Source organism: Coturnix japonica, chromosome 21 (genome assembly GCF_001577835.2).
Source record: "Coturnix japonica isolate 7356 chromosome 21, Coturnix japonica 2.1, whole genome shotgun sequence".
Lineage (NCBI taxonomy): Eukaryota > Metazoa > Chordata > Aves > Galliformes > Phasianidae > Coturnix > Coturnix japonica.
This window is the reverse complement of record NC_029536.1, coordinates 4637407-4657759: the sequence shown is the minus strand read 5'-3', so window position 1 is coordinate 4657759 and position 20353 is coordinate 4637407. Positions and strand designations below refer to the sequence as shown.

General features: G+C 44.2%; 1 protein-coding gene across 2 annotated transcripts in view; it reads right to left on the bottom strand.

Annotated features, from left to right (window-relative positions):
* Window positions 1-4595: 4595 nt before the first annotated feature.
* DHRS3 (dehydrogenase/reductase 3) overlaps window positions 4596-20353 on the bottom strand; it is a 36587-nt gene continuing 20829 nt past the window's right edge. For both annotated transcript variants that reach the window (XM_015882342.2, XM_015882343.2), the window contains exons 6-10: window positions 10371-10514; window positions 10002-10121; window positions 9322-9560; window positions 8224-8349; window positions 4596-7407 (exon numbers count right to left, since the gene is read on the bottom strand). In XM_015882342.2, the coding sequence (XP_015737828.1) occupies window positions 7323-7407; window positions 8224-8349; window positions 9322-9560; window positions 10002-10121; window positions 10371-10514 (714 nt within the window). In that variant the 3' untranslated portion in view covers window positions 4596-7322. The remainder of the gene's footprint in view (window positions 7408-8223; window positions 8350-9321; window positions 9561-10001; window positions 10122-10370; window positions 10515-20353) is intronic.

The following is a 20353-nucleotide window of genomic DNA, read 5'->3' as shown; positions in this document are numbered from 1 at the left end:
GCCCTGCACTGAGCAGGGACACCCACAGCCCCATCAGTGCTCAGAGCCCCATTCCCTGACCTTGGGTGTCTGCACCACCTCTATGGGCAGTTCACTGCAGGGGGTTGAACCAAATGGCCTTTAGGGTCCCTTCCAGCTGAAACAATCCAATGATTCTATGAGAGAATCACAAAGCCATCCCCCTGGCATGGAAATATGCCATCCCCTGATGTCAGGAAGTCACTTCTATAATAATAAACTTTATCCAGTATCGAGACTGTTGTGTTTGTTTTGTTTTGTTTTCCTATCAATCTGAGGCTAAGAAGGAACTGAATCCTATGAAAGAAACAAAACACATGTGAACATTTGCTGCCATAAGTAAAGGCAAATGGACTCTTGACAGTATCCCAAGACGTTTTTTCTTCCCCTTGAAGATTTCTACAGGCACGTTTTTGATCACAAGATTGGAATATGTCATGAGCGCATTCAGATATTCATTTGCATTGATATTGTTGCCAGGAGCCATCTCACAGCCATCATCAGACATTTTGGAGCCCCTACAAAGCTTTCTGTGGGATTGGAAGGCATCCAACCAAGGGAAAGCAAAGCCACCGTGAGATTTGGACAGCCAGTTCCACGGGAAAACTGCACATTAATGAATGGCAAGCACTCAAAGTAGTAGTTATGGTGAATAACTTGCAAGCAAATTATTGGCTGAGAACCATCGTGTGTTTAAGCTGTTTGATAAATGAAAATTTGAAAGAAGCCTGTTTAAAAATAATCCATTAAAAGACAGCAGGCTTATTTTACAGCTAGATTTGCAAAACAGTACAGCTAGCTATAATGAAATCACTGGGCTAGAAGTTGCCCATCAGCCTTAATGCAGATCCACCATGATCCGTGATGCACTTGTACACATTGAGGTACCATCAGAGCCTATCTCTGATTCATGAATTATCAGAATAAATCAGTGCTGGGTATCTGCAGTTCATTTTTAACTACAATGTTCAGGCCAATGCCTAACAGTCCCTCTAAGTTTAAATTCAAATTCTGAAGGCCTTAAAGAAAGCATATGCTGTTGTCAACTCATTAGGCAGCATAATGCAAGCTCTCTGCTTTTTGGTACATCTAGTGCTTAAAAGGAAGCTAATCTCAAAGATATTTAGGGCAGTTTGCAATGTTAATGTATGAGAAGGTGTGGACACAGGCATGCACAGGTGAGAGACTGCCTGAAGGGAAGGCGAGGAGCTGAACAATCTGCATGCACAGCATTCTGGCTCAGAAACTCTCAAAACACAGCCCTCCCCACCGGGGAAAATTGGAAGAGACAGATGAAATGATGAAAAATGAAGGGATCAGCAAAAATGAAACCTAATATAAACCCAACTCAAATAAACTCAGCGTGGCTCCTATGGCTCATTCAAAAAGAACAACTTCTCTGAAAGTTCATTTGCAATGTCACTGAAAGAAATGCAGGATATAACTTCAGTGTTGTGCAAGATGAGGAGCCGCTGGCAAATCTGTCTGGTGAGATGAAGACGTTTGTAAAGAGAAGCACTGAGCATTGCAAGATTGACTCACAGGAAACGTGGCCGAAAGCGACTGCGCTCCTTGATACTGGGGTTAAGAGTTTGAAAGAACTGGAAGATTTCCTCACAGAGTTGGTTTCAATGAGGTCAGAGCTCAGTGCTGTGACTCTGTAAGGATATAACCAAAGGAGCTGTGCTATTGAACCATTAACCGTAGCTGTTTGTACACGACTTTTGGGGTTTTTTCTTTCTGTATATACGTAGCAATTCTTGCTGCAGGACATCAACACTGTTTTTTATGTGTAAATAGTTGTCGGTGTCAGCAGCAGATCCCTCCTGGAGAAATTCAAGGCTGTATTCCATTTGATGAATGTGCTTGTTAAGCCTCACCTATGGCAACAGGGCAACAGAGAAGCCAACCGCGTTGTAGGCTTCAAAAGTACGAGAACAATTGATGTGGGTTGAAGGGGTTTGTTTGCTTTTGTTTATGGTGTTTTTTTTTAATGCAATACAAGTTGAGAAATATGTCAGATCACTAACACTGAATTTTCAGGATTATTAGAATACAGAAAGCTACAGACCCTTCTGCTACCAAATTAGGTGCCAATCTCTGTCTACTCTCTACCCCAAGAATAGCAATAAATTATTGTCCAGCTCTATCTTCTGCTCTGATATCACTTGTTTTCCGTTACAGCCATTTCCATCTTCTATTAACATTCTTCTGAGATGAGCCCTTATTATTATAAACCCAGATTCCATAGGACAGCATTTTTCATATAGCCGCGACGTTCCAGAAGCCATTTATCACCTCTGTGTTTATTTCTAGTCCCCTCTCTGCATTAAGAAACTGAGAGTTGATTTTCCTGCAGAAGACAGCGCTGAATTGCGTATTTTCTTCACACCATATTAATACTGTAACGTGCTGATAAGGCATCCAGGAGCACTCAGTAGCAATGCTCAAAGCAATTAGCAGCTCTGTTGCCACTGACACTAAAAAAGGGGAGATAAAGAATTTCACTTCATGCATTCATTCACAATACTCAGTGTATGCAGATAGTGATTTGAGGGAAGAAATCGGTCAGGGTCAAATCTCAGGGGCAAACTGCCTTTAAGATACATATAGTTCAGATCTAAGAGGCAAGGTCTCGCCTCTGGCTGCTTAAGGCCTCCAAACTCCACCTCAGATTCTATCTACACTGTTTTGTTTTGGTTTTTTTCCATATAATTGGTCTTTGGTTACCTGCAAGCTGAAATTAGAGCACTTCATTCTTTCATGTATGAAGAACTTTCTTTTGTAGATTTATGCAGAGAAATCAGCATACATATGTCTTGATTTTTTCAGCTTTATTGGCTTGATGAGCAGATGTGCAATATGGCTCTTTATGTTTCTGTTCAGACTTCTTTGCAGAAGAAGAGCAGGAATGGGCTCTGAGAACTCTTGCTACTGAACAGAGTGCTAACACAATCTCCTTACTTTAAACTCAGCTATGGGGCATGCCTTAACATAAGGCACTAATAAGCCCAGACTCGTTGGGAAGGTGTGAAGCTATAAATCATCTCCTCATAGCTCTGTTCAGTTGTATCCAGTCCATGCAGGTCAGATCACTACGTGCCTATGTTGAAGCTTCAGGATCAAGGAACAAGAGGCTGTATGTTTCAAGAAGAAAGGACAGGAGCAGGGACACCTCTTTGTATCCTATGGAATGGGCAGCAGTGAAGCTGCGTTCTGTGTCTTATATCTTCCATAAGAGGAATTAAGCCCTCTTAAAACATCACTGGTTTTCTCAGGGATGTTTGTTTGGTGGAAATCACATAAGAAACATTTGACATCAACTTGCTCTACCCCAAAAGCTTAGAGACGTCAAAAGAAAAGTGCCCATCACCCAGATTTAGTTGATTAAATCCACGAGGCTGACTCCATGTCTGCTCCAAACAGATGTGTTCCCTTTGAAATAAACGGACCCACTCACTCACACGGTTCCTGCATTAAGTCTGTTAGTGGGTTTTTATGAGATCTGGCAACGTAATGCTATCTGTTAATATCTGAAGGTGGGAGTGTTCAGGGAGTTGTCTAAAAGGCTTGCAAGACTCGATCTGGTGATACCCACCCACACTAATTAGCACATTACATAAAAGTACAACAAGTTTCTCTTTGCAAACAGTAGAATCACTTGCCCAGCCACTTTCTGTGAGTCTGGAAGCACTGCTGGAAAGGACTCTGTTGCTTTTTAACCTCATAGCAATGATGGAGGGGAGGCAGAGCTCAGTTCCCACTTTCAGGGCTCGCTCCTGTTCTTCACCTTCCCAAAACATGCCAAACTTTTTACATTTCATCAAGGAAGGAATGAGATTATTGGGTGTTTTTTCCCCCCATCAAAAACAATACACAGAAATCAAATATGGAAGAGGAGAAATCAGCTTTACTTACAAATGACTCCTTCCAGTCCTTCCCTCTCCCTCCCTATTCTGACTTGCTAATTATGAAAATTCCTTGGTGCAAACATCAGCCTCTGAAAGCACCTGGAAGTGAAAATATTTACAATTTAAATATGGGGTCATTGCAATACAGGGGCTTTTCACCTCAGGACAATGAATGTCCCACAATGGCTAATAGGTCTTTATCATTCCCATTTTAAAACAGCAGCAATCTCCTATAGGAAAACTATACTAAGGGTCTATACTTCTTCAGAGATTGGAGCCAGTAAAACCCAAAGAGCTTACCTAATTTCCTATGAAACCTCTGTGCCCTGCTTACAGCTTCACCTCGATTCCTCCAGCAGGATAATAAATACATACCCTGATTTAGATTTAGTCCAGACCCTTTGTGTGACATCTGGCTTCAAGATGGTGGCACTGAAAAGTGCAGTAATGACACAGGAATACAGAAAGAAGGGGGAAAAAAAAGGAGTTTGGTGGAGTGGAAAGCAGGAGGCAGAGGAGAGAGAAGGGAAAACCAAAATTAAGTAAGTCAAAGGGCGGAAATTCCTTTGGAAAGGCCTTAGGCTCCTACAAAGCTTGTCCACATTTGCAGCACTTCAAGATTACCCAATCCCAACCTTATGTACAAAGGGACAGCAGACCTCAGCAGGCATTCCAGAGCTTTACTTTTTGAAACAAATCTTTGTATGCATCCATCCAAACTTGTGAGAAACTCAGTGCATGTAGAGCATCCTATCTTGCAACACTCGCAAGTGAAGAAACTCTTATTACCCAACTCTTCCTTACTATCTGAAAAGCAAAGTCAATGTTTTCCTCATTATTTTCTGTTTGCTGCATACCTCTCCCCCACTGTGACTGCTATTTGACCTGCTGTCCGCTCAGAGACCCTAAGGGAAAGAGAGAGGGAAGTGTGAGTGTGAGTCTCTGTGTGAGAAGAGAGAGATTATGAGAGTCCCTGCTACATTCTGACTGCTTTATATTCATTAGAAAGAAATCAGCAGCACTTCGGATGTAAGACAACCTCTGAAGATAGGGAACATCTTTGATGTAGTGCAGGAAAAGAGTAGAAGCATGTAAAGGATAGGCTGTGGGCATAGAGATGCATTCAGCGCATACGCTAGTTTTACTTCTCTTTTGCATTAGGATGTCATTAATGAATAGAATCTCAGCACAAAGGTTTGATTTAAGGGGGACACTGCAGGGTGCTTTGCTGCACAGATCCCTTTTGCTCTGGCATCTACAAGCCTGGCGTGCCTGACTGTGGCTAATGAGAAAATATAAAGGATGAGAGTGCAGAAGGGGAGGAATTATCCCTCCCCAGTGTTTCTTAAGTGTGTACCTTTAATATTCCTGGCAGATCCTGGAACAGTTCTCCCCCCATTGCAGCTGTGCTTTCAATGAATTCGGTTTCCTCTCAAAAACGGACAAAAAAATAACGCTGAAAGCATCTATTAGGGAGGGCATCACAGTCACTGAGATCAAAGTTTCTTTTCAACCTCTCCACAGAGCCTCAGACATTGAGGAATTTAAAAAGCCCTCCATTGTAAGAAGCCTTGTCAAGGCTGTTCTGCACTCGGAAGGAAAGCACTGACCAAGACAGGAGAACACCTCGAAGCATCCATGCAGGCAAAGGGATATCAACCACACTGCACCTCTTCAGCTGCCCAGCAGAGACACACCTGATCTGCAGTGAGGAGGAGTGATGGTGTGAATGTCATCCTAAGCAGTCACTCTCCATTCTGAGCTCTTCCTTTGGATCTGCCCTGCAAAAGCAGCTGTAACCCTGCTGTAATTCATCTCTCTGTACAGAATCACAGATTGCAAATTGATAGATTTCAGCTTGTTGTTTTTCCCCCCCCTACTTTCCACCCTTTTGGTTTATAGACAAATATCACTTCTCCTTTCTATAGCATTTCCCATTTGAATCTGCTGAGCATTTGACAGACAATAAAGCAGGGAAACGCTGTCTGCTTTGCAGGTCAGGGTGTACCCTGGGATTATGCAGATTGGCCCAAGAGCATCCATGAAATAAGGTCAAAACTCAAGCCAGGAGCCCTGGCCTCACTCCTTTACTTCAACCACATGGCTGTCCTTGAGGCACTTCATTCAGGCATCCTCCGGGCTGGCTTGTGACTCTCCTGAATTGCAGTGATATTAATTCCTCTTTTAGTAGCAGTGTTTCAATATGTTTCAACTACATTGCTGTGCCTAGGCTTAGTTGCAGGCTGCATCTGGCCCTGGAATGCAGTGTTGCTCTTACTATGCTGTCAAAGAGAGTCTATCATTATAAAAATAAATAACATCTAGCTGCTTCTGGCATTTCAGTGCAAGCAGTTATTTATCACTTCTGGCTGACTAGTGCTTGATTCAACATCTCTAACAAACAATGGGTATATTCCCAGTTCAATTCAACATGCATTCAATCAGCCCTGTGCTAACTGTGCTCCCAAACTCCACATTTCATGAGCACTACGGCTCCGTCTCTTCCATTCTCAGAGAATTATTCCACTTATTTCATTGTGCAGGTTGATACAACGCATTTTACTCTGTATGGATGTGGTTTTTTGTACAAGCAGGCTCTAGGTTTAGTTCACCCCCAACGTGATGCTGTCTTACATGCGTGGCAATCTGGAATCGATGCTAAAAATATATATATATTTCATCATAAATGAACAAAAAAATATTCAGAAAGACAATTACATTCCATACATGAGCTCAATGAATCTTCCACGACTCAAACTGTGCGCTCTTCTGACTGAGCATTGCTGCCCAGCCCCAATGGGTGCAGTAAGACCCATGGGCACAGAGCAGTCCTTGCAGAGGAAAGGCCTGGGGAGCCTTACACAAAGAAAACAGCAGTTTGCTCCTTCCCTGATGCGACTTGAGAACGGCTTCATCGACAGATATAAAGTGAAGGAAGGGAAGGAAGCCTCCATTCAATGCCCACGACTTGTAGCTCTTCATTTCTTTAAGTTTCCCATTCAAAAAGCTGAAATGTAACCAGGGTCAGTTTGCAATTGCAGTTCCACTGAGGAGAGCGGATGAAGGCCGCTGAGACAGCCCACGCTCTTTAGAAACAAAAAAAATTACATCTTAAAAACTATGAGCAGATTTAACAATTTGAACCCTAAAGAATGTAACATCACATAAACATTTCACACTTTTTGTTTTTTTCTTGCCAAGGGTCCATAGTCCGGTCATTAAATCCTGTGCAAAGGTCATGTTACTATGGATATGACCTGCAAGAAATGTGTTGCCTCAAAGCAGCGCGAGTCACATGAACAGGCTACAAGCCAAGACTGCTGATTCACAGCCCGGTCAGGGTTTTCACGCTTGTGCTGGTCTCACTGCAGAACAGTCCTTCCACCACCAAGTCTATGTTCGGCCTTTAAAGGTGTTCATGCAGGTGTAGCTCCCAGAAAACTTGTGGATTTCTTCAAGTGCTGCCTGAGGGAGAATGCTGCAAGAGGAGCAGAGAGAAAATGAGCAGACAGACAAACCTTTCAATCTGTTCTAATAGGACGATGTGTAAATACACACACATATATATACCTTTCTCTTGTTTTATGTGCATATTGTGATTATTTTCCATTTCACTTCCTGATTGAAGTAGGTTTTCCAAAGTCTTTTTTACAGAAACACATTTCTATATGTTTTTTTCTATTTGGTTGTTTCAGGATATAAAGTTATGACTTTCTTTCCTTAGGCACTTTAAAATAATCCTGTCCTCATCATACACACAAATATTTTTGATAGCTTCACGTCTTCTCTAAATACAGCTGTGATGCACATACTTTACCGCATAGGAATCCATTACAATATAAAGCACAGAGTCCAAAGAGTGACTTACTGAATCAAAATCAACGAGATGCAGATGTTAGTTGTTAAGAAGCTTTGCAGATAGCAGCATTTAGACCTCAGGAGACAGAAGCCTATGGAGATGGCTTAGAGGGCATGGAGGAGATGGGTTCATGGTTGGACTTGGTGACCTAAGTGGTCTCTTCCAACCTTAATGACTCCATGGTTCCAATTTTGGGAGTAAAACTGGTTTCATACAAGGGGTATGAAAAAGGAAATCTAACAAATCTGCTACAGGAACCTCATTAAAGTTTCCCTCTGTTGCTTCTGCGACTCTCCTGGGAAGGGAGGACTTGGTCTGAACCCAGTTACCAGATAACAGTCAAACTGAGGTTTGCTTTTGTGGACAGACAGAGCAGGACTGTAAGTAAATCTTGCCTCTCTAGCTGGGCTCTTGCTGGGCATGGGAAACCTTTACCTTTTCAGGATGACCAGAACATTCATCGTCCATGGAAGGAGCAGGAAGGCTTGATTCATCTGCACAGCTTCCACTGTCCTCCTAGCCACAGTCTCTGGCTTGAGAGGAGGAAAAAGATTAGGGAACCTGAATAAATAAAGTAAAAAATAAAATAATTATTTGTTAACCAAACTCCTTTTAGCAACCCCTGTCCATGTTCTGTTACTCACTATAAGTTATCACTGGCAGCTGGTATTCAGACATGCCTCAAAGCAGGCTAGAAGGAGCAGAAGAAGAGTATGAAGCCCAATTCCAACCACAACTATTGTGTTATATAGCTCAAGGATTTAGGATGAAGTGACAGGAAGTATTCAGCACTTTGATTCAGGGCTTTTCTTAAACTGCCTGCAAGCCAAAGCCAAAATGCTGTCCTTTCAATGGCAGCGTTCAGCAGGTGAAGGATGAACATTCTTCCTTACAGCTTTTAGTATCACACACAGTTGGATCTTAACGGTGATCTTAAAGGTCACTTCCACCCCAAAGCATTTTATGACTCTGTGACTCCATAAGGCTTTTCCTGGCTGGATACTGCATATTTTCTTGACTAAGAGGTTATTTTGTTGATTGCGAAAGATTAACTTGGTCAGCCATTAGGTTTTTTATTGTTTTGGTTTAGCTTGTTTTAAAGGATGTAGTGAAAGCCTTACTTCAATAAATGGATTTCGTTCCCTTCAGTGGGAAAGGATTAAAGATATCAATGGATAAAGAAGGAATTTGCACTGTTAATTCTCAAGCAATTTGTAGACTGCTTCTATTTGAATGACCTCAATTTTCAGATTGCCTCCCCTCCCTCTCTAAGTGGCTGCAAATGGCCCAAATACAACCAGGGAAAAATAGCTTTCAGATTTCTCTGTAAAAGCAACTGCTTCATGCAGTACAGGCTGCATGAATATGCCAGCAAACCAGTCTGATGAGTCCCAGGTGGCCTAGAGTGACCCTCTGTTCCCAGGCAGCCAAATGAGACATCAAATTCTCTTAACTAAATGAAGCATTAATTAGGAGTGTATTCTGATGATTCATTTAAAATGAGATGCTTTATTCTAGTTCCCCTGGACTGACCTGATTCTCATGCCCTGGAACATCTCTGTGCTCGTGTGGAAGGGCAGCACTGTTGTGGCATTCACTCCAGGACAGTCTAGCAGCCCCAAGGTCAGGCTCTCCATGAAGGCAAAAGATGAAGCTTTGGAGGTGCAGTAGTCAATGGCACCAGGGATGGCTGACAAGGCCAGGACAGAGTTCAAGCAAACTATGTGTCCGTTCTGCAGCTCCAGCATCCTTGGCAAGAACGCTTTGGTGGTCTGATGAGTACAACAGAGAGGGATAAAGGCTTTACTCAGCAGAGATACAACCAAAACAAAAGTTCCTGAAAAATAATAAGGTGACACAGAGACAACAAGCCAAACTGCACTGCCTGTTCAGCCAGGAAAGGAGGGGAGCAGTGCCTTGTTACTTTGCACTCTCCAAAAGCTTCTAAACAGGAAAAGTTTGTACAGAAGAAAACCAGTATTTCCTAAGTACACCCATAAGCAGCTGCCACAGATAAAGGACACAAACAGAATGCTTTGTATGTCAGGAGCTTCTTGTGGAGGACAACGTCCTCAGCAAAGAGATGAGCTCACAGGAAGCTCTTTTATTACTGATTTTACCAAGCATCCTTTAGAAAGACACTATCAGCCACGGGTTCATCTGTCACTCTCAGCCCCAAGTCTGAACCCATGAGATGTGAGAGCTTTTCTTACCCAGAACTGTCCCAGGGTGTTTATATGCTGTGACTTGAGCAGTGCATCATCGTCACTGTCCATCAGACTTTTACCATGGACCACAGCAGCGTTGTTCACTAGGATAGTGATGTCACCCACCTGCAAGGAAACAAATAGTGAAATCATTGCAAATCATTGCAGCCATCACTATTTTATCTGAATGCCTATTACTGCCAGGTTACACCTTTATTTCCATAGCTTTTGGCGTCCTGTCTGCAGGCACTGCAATCCCTTTGGATCACTTAGAACTCTGCATGACATAAGCTGGATGTTCACCTTTCTTTTTTTCACCCCAAAAGATAAGGAATCACTACATTTTGCCTACAAAAGCTGTTTCTACACACCAACCTTCTCCCGCACAGCTTTGGCTTGCTGATAGACTTCCTCTCTGTTTCCAACATCACAGATGAAATAATGGCATTCTGTCCCCATCATCCTGATTTCCTCTGTGGTCTCCTTCAGGCATTTCTCAGTTCGACCCCACAGGATGATCTGCAGCAAAAAAAAAAAAAACAACCCACCCTTTTGTTAGAGCCAAAGTACTTCTGCTTCAAATCTGAGATAATTAAAACATGCTTCTAACTTCAACAAACTGATGAACATCTTTGATGTGTTTTCACTGCCAGCCCTGTTGCGTTGCTTCACTTAAGACTAACAATGATTTTATAGTGCATGCAGATGGGACTTCAGCGTGCTGCTGGGAGCTGGATCCCACTGCTAATGCTCTGCTTGCAGGTTCTTTACCAGCAACAATAACAACAAACAGCTATTTAGCTTAACCCAATAAATACATGGAACACTTGACAAATGCAGTAAGACATTTTTTTTTCCAGCACATCCAAGGTAACAATTCCCAGTGCTGTTTCCAGGCTGCTGTCCCAGCTGCTCTTCAAACGAGGCTCATCCTAATAGAGGGAGAGATGCTCATCCTAATACAGCCATTTAGAATGAGAGATTTCAACCATTCATTTAATTTGCAGCCAAGTACAATCAAGATTTCATTTGCCACTCCTGGTTAACAAACACAGTAAAATTGATACTATGGGTCCTGCATAAAGAACAATACTGGATGCCCATGGAAACAAAACATTGAAATCATATAGCACAGACCTGACATGTAACAAAGACAGAACCAAGCACAGCCCTGTCTGTGTTTCTATACCATCACAGGAGGTAGAAATGACCTGAGATGTTACCAGGTTCATTATCTGACCTCATGGGGTTTTACCCCTATGAGTGATCCAAGTGAGACAAGGTGAGTCTCAGACAAGAAATGGTGCTTCCACCACAAACTTTCAACCACTAATCTACAGTTGAACAGACTCAATGGAATATCTTTTTTTCCTTAATATATGCCACACTATTTTCTATTCCTTATAAATGACATAATTCCATCTTTAAGATATCTACATACAAATCAATCTATCGTTTCTGCCCTTCAAGCCTGCTCTGTATTCATCATGTTCAAAATGAATGGCCGCTGATTGGAGAATGATACAGAAACCATCTGGCTTCTTTGTGATCCCAGCAGCAAGATCCAAGAGAGAAAGAGCAAAAGATTGTCACTGCTCACAACTGCAGCTCAAGGCAACACAGGTTCTTCCACAGTAGGTTGTGTCTGTCACGCACAACTGCTGTCTAGTACTAAAATAATAAACAAAGACATTCACATAATCAAAGGCAGGTTTACTCTAATCAGGGATAGGTAAAAAATGGAAACAGTCTCAATTACACCCTTGCTCATAAGTCAATCCTTATAAATAATCATAGAATCCTTAAGAGTTGGAAGGGACCTCTGAAGGCCACCCAGTCCAACTCCCAGTACTGACTTAATACCAGCAGGATAAACCCAACAAATGGGGTCCTGTGGAATTCCCTCCCTACAGCAAATCCCATGCAGAAGGCCTTAATGTGCTTATTTTTAAGGACAACTTAAACCCGTCTCACACCTGGTAATAAAACTGATCTCTGGAAGGCTCAAAGAGCTCTTCCCAGTGCAACTAAGCAAGAGTGAACCCAGAAGTATTTGGGTTCTCATTCGTTTCCTAAATGAGTTACATGTACAGTTAACAGTTTATTAATCACTGGTGCATCTACAGTCACCTGCAGGCAGACTGCTGGCTGTCCATTACCATCAGCTGGAGAGCTGGCTAATTTCAGAGCATGTATGAGCACGGCAGAGCCATTTCATGGGAAACCTCATCTCAGAGCATCTCATTCTCAAGGAGAGAGCTGCATTCAGACTGAAAAGCAGTAAGGAAGCAGATAGATAACCATTTAGCCCACATGTTGGCCTCAGCGCATTGCTGTTGGCCGTCAGGCTTTGGTGTCTACACAAGGCCTGTAGAACTGAAGACTATTTACACGCTCCTGAACTCACATCTAGGAAGAGTGATATTTCATATGCCTACTCTGCAGACTTCAGGGGAATGGAGAACATGTGAGAAATTTCACAGGCTCCCAGGAAATATTTACCAAATATTGCTCAGCTGTAAGTACGCAGTTACTCGCTTTCTTACACAACCTACATCTCTGCAAAAAGGGTTGGGAGAACACTACAAACTGTCGACAGGAGCAGCAACAGAAGCATCTGACTGCAATGTTTGCATCAGTTCAGCCTCTTCATAGGAATGCATCAGTGATGTGCAGGCACTGCAAAGTCAACTGACAGCCTGGAGGGTGATGGAAGGTACATCAGGAAGAGCAGAAAGCAATAAGGTAAAGGCAAGGGGAATAAATATGGCAAGAGATGGACCTCACATATGCACTGTGGCTTTCCCAATGCTGTTGCAAAACAAAAAGTAGATCCCTCACTCTTCGCTTTCATCTGTTTCAAACATCCCCATTCCCCAGAGCCGCCACTGATGCACTGAACACCAGGAAACATACATGGAGGAACAGTTAAGCAAAGGATGACCTGTCAAAGGAACATCTGTCTGTGATGCAGCTCTTAGACATAACGTTTTTTATGCCCCAACAGTTACCCTGGGACTTTGAATATCCTATAGGCAAGTCTTGCAAGGTGACCCTATTAAAATCTGAGCCATCTGGGGGAGCAATTTGCTGGTTGTCCTGCTGACAGCATTAAGTTCAGGACTGCTTTCTTTTCCATGGGAAGTTTTCACGTCCTTGATTCTGTTCACACTCAGGTGAAGGCTTCAGCCTGAATCAGAGAAAAGCAGTAAATAAAAGACCATTCTTTTGTGAGAGGTGAAAGTTCCCTAGGAGTGAGGTTTCCTGCCATCATTTCTGCTACTTTTTACAGATGTATAAAGCTCAAAACCCAACACAAGATGCTTCTGGTCCAAATTCAAGACTGAATGCTCCTACACCATCCTATGAGACCTCCAATTGCTTGTCTTACATCAGGCCAAATTAAATTGGCACAGGCTTCACTCTGAAGACTCTCAGAAGACTGAGTGGCTGCATCAGCCTCATCACCCATCCCCACCATCATAGAATCACTGACTGGAAAAGCCCTCAATAATCAAGTCCAACTCCACCATGCCTGGTCACTGTCCCCATGGGATGCTGGCCAGGAGGTCACCACACCTTACAGGTAGACCCCATCTCTGTTGGGGTGATGGAGCAAGAGCTCCCCAACCTCTTTCTTTCCCGTTTTTTCCTCTTCTTGGTCTGCTCACGTGGGTGCCCTATGGTTGGACATGGGGACAGGGTGTGCTCAGAGCAATGGGGACACTGCAGGGCCAATGGAGCATTTTATTAGCAAGCACAGCTTGCAAGACGTGGGTGCAGGTCTAACAGTGTGTATCGCTGTTCCTTTATAAGGTTAATTCTGAACTGACAATGACTGTGACCCAACTGGAGAGAATGACTCTTACAGACACAGCCATTCCTGTCTGGGATGGAGAAAAATGCAGAGGAAGAAAGGAGAGGAGAGACACAGCGTTGCTTATTACACAGCCTGTCAGGCACCGCACAGCCACCGGTTCACGGTAATTTAATGGTGGATAGAGGAATATTTAATCTGTGTCTCGGAGAAGTTCTTGGACAGACAGTTTTCCGTCCTGGAAAGAATCCAGCCACCATTTCTTCCCCCTTCATCTCCTCCCTGCAGCACCAGACACGCTCTCCTTTCACAGAGTTACTGACCAGAAAATTGGGGAGGGCAGCAGCTCAGCGAGGCGGTAAATCCCTGCTGTGGCCCTGCTCTTACCTCGGGCTGACCCCAGCAGGCAGGTGGGGTGTGAAATCCATCGCCTGCGAGCGCTGGCAGGGCAGGGGGTTTCCACACCCCGGCATAAAGTAATGGATTTACGGCGATGGAGGAACGCAGCCTTTCTCTCTTAGCTCTGGAGGAGGGCTGTGACATCACAGTTTACTGCAGATTTTCCCAGGATTTATTCATGCTAAACAAACCTTATCTCTTTATCTTCTCCCCTCTGGCAAGGCAGAGAGCTGCTTATCTGGCCTTAGGAAAATCATTGCAGCCCCAGCGGCAGACCCCCTCGCCCAGCTCTCCCAGAGGCCTCGTTTAACTCTGGGCTTAATCTGCTAATGAGACATGCCCTGAGGTCGGAGGGCAGCCAGAGGGAAGGCTTTGGCTGCTGTTGGACTATGGAGACCTTCCAAAAGAGCCGGCACTGGCTGCAGGCCCACAGCCCCAAACCTGGCTCCAGGTTTCAATCCCTGCCTTCCACCCCACACCAGTCCACATGAGTTCTGCTTTTGATGATTAATATAAACTGGTTTAGATTGAAGCTACCGTCAACCACAATATACACACGTGACCTGTGCTCCCAGAGCCTGGGGTATGTGATTAGTGCAGGAGGTGAAGTTAATTTTACCTCATTTACAAAGCTATTTAGCTCGTTCAGTCCAATCTTATTGCTAGCATAAGAACAACAGCAAAGTAATGGTGCTGTTACCCCTTCAATTAAATGGGAACTGTATCCCCAGCAGAGGGGACTTTGCACCACAACTGGAAGGTGACCCACAACAAAAGCGTTTCTGAGCCTGAACACAGCATGGCTTAGGTTGGAGGGGACCTTAAGGATCAGTCAGTTCCAACCCCTGCCATGGGTTGGCTGCTCCCCAGAGCTTCATTCAACCCAGACTTGATTGCCTTCAGAGATGGGGCAGCCTGTTACAGCATCTAAACACACACCTTTCTCGATGCTCTGTGTTATCCAGGCTGTATTCCATTCACTGCTAGTCATTTCCAACACAATAACACGCACAGTGACAAGCAGATGTAACTTCCACCCCCAAAAGTCTCTGCATTTCATGGTTCAGAAAGCAATCACCTGTATCAACTGGCAGGCACTGAAAGACTGAGGTGCTGCAGAGGCAAAAGTGCCCGATTCCTGCCTGATCTCGTCATTGCTACCTCCACAGACCAACCACAACACTGTGCCTATCTGTAGATAACAAGTATTTGGTAGGTCAACACATTTTCCACCCTTTCAACCTCCTTTCCGGACCAGAGAAACAAAAGTTGCCCTGTTGGAGTTGGTAGCTGTAATTGCACAGACCTTTGTGCAAACAGAGAAAGCCCTTCTGCACCCGATTCTGCACTTTTAGGAAGTACAAAGTGTGGATAATCCATTGAAGTGCACCACTCTTATCCCCATCTATTTACAAAGCCTGGCAGTGCTAACTCACATTGGCCCTCCAAAGGCACACACATTCCAGGGCGTCCCATAATCATATCATGAGATCAGGAGGCTAAACCCTACAACCTCAAAAGTGTTCCCGTGTTTCACAGGGCAATGGCACAAGGGTTTTCTCCTCCACCCCTTCCCCTGTCTTGCCCCCAGGGCAAAGCCAGACGAGTTATTTCAGGAGTGGGAGAGGCAGCTGAAGACTGATTACTGGAAGAGTGAAAGGTGTGGCCATTCAGTGGGAAAAGCCAATCTTTGCTTTAGAAAGGAGAAGGAAGAAAGAAAAGAACCTTTTGATGCCTGAAGTAGGTCAAAATACTTAACCCAGCTCCTTAGTGACACTGGTATAAAAATAAGCAAACAAAGCAGGCCAGGGGCAAGATTTTCTCTATTCCCACAGTGTAAAGCGAGTATCAAAGCTGCAAGGGCCTGGTGGAAGAAAGATTGCAGGTAAGCAAAGGGGAATCAAAAGAATAAGCACATTTACCTACTTTACGCACATGTTGGTACTTAGAGGTTGTAAAGACATCAGGTGATAAGAATTCGATTTAAGCCTGGCACAACAGTAAGCACAGAACACAGCCCTTATTATGAGCTGCTCTGAGTTGGGGCCAGGAGTAACGTGTAGTAATGAGGATAAAGTTTGGTCTATGGAGAGCTCAGAAGGAGTGAACTGCAGTTCATTTTGCCTGGAGTTGGAACTTTCATTACTTGATGTTTTGACTTTGCGCTCAATGGAACCAATGTTATTTCCCTAAACCAAAGTCAATGCCAACTGTACCCAGTCACCTCTTCTTCTTCCTCTGCATGAAACAAAGCAGCACCTAAAACATAACAGAGAAGCACACGGAAGGCTGGATGGCAGGCAGGTGTCCTTGGAAAGCAAGCTTTTAGTTCTCTGTCTGCAAAGAAGCATTTCAGATCAGCTCCCTGTAAAGAAGTGAACAAATGCCCACTGTTCTCACAGTCAGGACTATTTAAGGACAGGTGGCTCCACGCTGCCTTTTTTTTTTTCCCCCAGTGGTTTTTCCAATTGCTTTTGCCTGCAACACGAGCGCAGAGCGCCTCGGGAGCAGCACTTCTCAGCTCTGCGGTACAGAGCGGTTGAGGAAGGGGAAGGGTGAGGGTTGTTTGCAAGAAGAGGTCACGCAGGAGTCAGCCTTTACAATCCTATTAACGCTGGGACAGGGTCAAATGGAGTGCACGTTCCAACAAAAGCACCAAGTGGCCACAAGCTGTCACCCCGCAAAGGTTCACCCAGGCATTTGTGGGGAGGGGGGAGAAAAAAAAAACGACAGATTTTTAATGGTGAATGTCTGCCACACCATGTGTTCCAGCCGGCCTCTGCTCCGGGGAACCAGCACACAAAGAAACACCCAGCAAAAAAACCCTCTGGCTGCAATGCATAAGAAGCAGAGTATCTGGGGATGGGGAGAAGGGGGGGGGGGCTTTTGGAAGTGAGGTATTCCATACTAAGGCTTTGCAGATATCCACCAACATAAGGCTCCATCCTGCACAAATTGCCAGTGCTGCCGCCTCCGGTCACTTGGCACGCCATGCTGTAATCCAGGCTCATGGAAAAATGTCCATAGAGAACTCAGGAAATTGTGGGGAGGGTAAACGTGCAGGTGCAGAAAACCCTTTTGTCCTGCAAGGAGAGCGGGCGGGATGGGGGGATAGGATGTCAATAAACAGCATTTCAAAGGGAAATAAAGAAATGACTGGGTCTGCTTGGCAGAAATGCCATGGTCTGCATGTTTTTCTTCCATAACTCTGAATTATTGCATCTACTTACAACCCATACTTCTCAAAGTAAAGAGTTCTCACCATCATGGGGCAGGTTTAGTCCTATAGGTAACCACTGACCAGGACAGAGTTCCACTGACAATGAATACGGTACATTTCAGTAAAGCCAAAACCAACCAAGAGTTTAGATGGCAGGGAAGCATTAGAAGTAAAGGGCACATAGTGAAGGACTTGGATCCAACCACCTGCCTGGTGCAATGGGACTCCTAAAGGTGTCTCCCCTTGGAGAAGGCATCACTATCACTCTGAGGCTCAGGGCAGCTCCCCTGTACTGCTTATAGAAGAACCAGTTACACTTATTACCAACTTAGGGAGTGCACCAAGCCTGCTTTAATTTCCATCAGCTTCAGTTTTGCTTCAATCTACGTCATTATGAGTGTTTTGTCAGCACTTATTTGGGGGGGGAATATACAAAATTCCACTGCAACCTCTATAAAAACTCATGCAATTCTGCCAATTAGATGCTGTGCTCAGTGCTCCATGCATTGGAGGCACATTTAACCCACAATATGACACAGTGCTGATGTGCCATCACAGCCCTGATGCAGCCAAGGGCACCGTGCATTCAGAAATAAGGTGGAGGAGATGGTCAATGGAAGAGATGCTGTGCTGGACAAGGAAAGGCACAAGGAATGTTGAACAGCCAGAGGACAGGTGGACAGAAAATCCCAGTCCTTGCAGGAATATCACTGAAAAGAAAGACATGGGGAAAGTATTTGAAGTTATTAAACTTGAGGAATGCTCGCAACAAAAACAGACGTGGAAACCTAAGAATGAATAATGTTTCTAATGCTGTCATTATAAACTGCCCTCCAGAAGGACCTAAATGTGCTCCAGATCAGCCACGCACATAATACGATGCAGCTCGACTGAAAAAATTCCTCCCTTGAGGCTGCTGGAGAAGCACAGGGAGTTGAAATGCCTGCATTAAATCCATATATAACCGAATACTCACAGCAGCTCCAGACGAGCTCCCCTACAACTCTCCTTTCTTTGACTCCAAAGCAAAAAAGAGGTTTGCTACCATTTAAAACCCATATAAAAACTATCAAAAAGCACCTTTTCATACAAGTGTTTATTCACAGCAATACGGGGTCTGGTCTAGAATAAAGCTTTGATATTTAAATGCTTAATTGCTTTCTTGTATTTTTTCTGCACGTTTCCAAATGTTATTTTTTAATGATGACTGTTGCTATGCAACAGGGCAGAATTTCTAAAACCCATCCATCTGCTGTACAAACGGTGGCTATTAGGTTCTATTTAACTCTCTCAGCCCATTAACACAACCCCCAGTGCCACATCCCCACACTGAACACCTCCATGGATGGTGACTCCACTGCTCCCTGGGCAGCTGTGCCAGCACATCACTGCTCCAGGAAGAAACCTTCCCTAATATCCAACCTGCACCTCCCTTGGTGCAATTGAGGCTGCTCCCTCTTGCTCTCAATCCACTTCAAAGATGAAGTGTAATTACACCCTGCTTATAACAATAAATAACAATAAAAGACAGGACGACCAGCACAGCTCCAGCTCAAAATGACATTTAAATGTAGAAGCAAAATTCCTACCCAGGACTGATCAGAGCAGCTCTCCTGAGGCTTTACTACAATGATGCTTATTTAATATGCACCTAATATGGCTGTCAGGCAATCACAAATCGAGCTCTGGCGTATTAATGAGTTACTGCTCCCTGGACGTTTCCATCCTTTGGATGAGGTTGTTCTCTGTAATATCATTTCAGTGGTTAAGGATTTCCAGTGTTTAATTTTCCCCTCTCAGCTCAGACAGGAAGAGATGCTAAAACGGCTTCATGGAAGTCAAAGGCTCCCCTACACTTTTGATGCTGCAGAAAAACACTGGCCTAAAAGGATGACAGTGGGCAAACCCATCAGCTCAGCACTTCCTCTGTGTGAGTGGTAAACAAGTGTAATGATGTCAGGAAGAGCTGGCTGACCTGCTGCTGAACTCCGGGCTGTGAAGATGCAAAGTGCCAGATCACGCCATGCACACGCTTACCCTCACACTTACACACACACGTGTGCACACACACTCACACCCTCGCATCACGGGAGGTGTCACAGAGCAATTTGCAAGGGTTACATGTCATCAGGGGAAATGAGAATGTTGCTTGCTAAGAAACAAACCTCCCGCTTCCATAAAGCGCACATTCACATATAGATACAGCACAGACAATAATCTCCAAAGTGCCTGGATTAAAACCCAAGAGCCAGCAACACAAAGCACGCACTATGACATTGCACCATCAGTGTATCTCAAATCAAACGTCTCACTGCAAGGCTCCCGTGTTTCCCAAGAGCCTTGGAAATGTTCTTACATCACCTCTGACAGCTCATTGCGGTAAGAGCCAGCCCTGCTCTATTACCACTTCGGGAAAGAAGCATTTGTACCAGCTGGATCTCTTTAATATTCTACTTGGAAGCACGACCTCCTTGAGGCAGTAAGCTGAGCGTTGTCCTCACTGCTGAGTTCCTTTAGGAGATGGAGAATAGGGAACTGGAGTTTGAACTTAAACTCAAGCTGCTAGAAGCTGATCTCAGGATTTCCCATTCCCTCTCAGAGATACAGCAGCCAGATCTCTCCCAGTGCATGTGCTGAGCAGAGATGAAGTGTTGTTTAATAGTAGCAAGATGATTAAAGTGACAGATCTAAGAGAAGCACCAATTTAATTTTCATGTAGAAAAAATACCCAATCACCTGTTTTCTGCTATTTTTGATCCCTTCTTCTTAAAGTTGTGCCATTGGATATTGGGGACAATTTCTCTTTAGAAGGAACAGCTGCCCAGGGAGCAATGGGGTCACCATCCATGGAGGGGGTCAGCGTGGAGATGTGGCACAGTGGGATGGGTTAGACTGGATGATCTTAGTGATGTTTTCCAATGT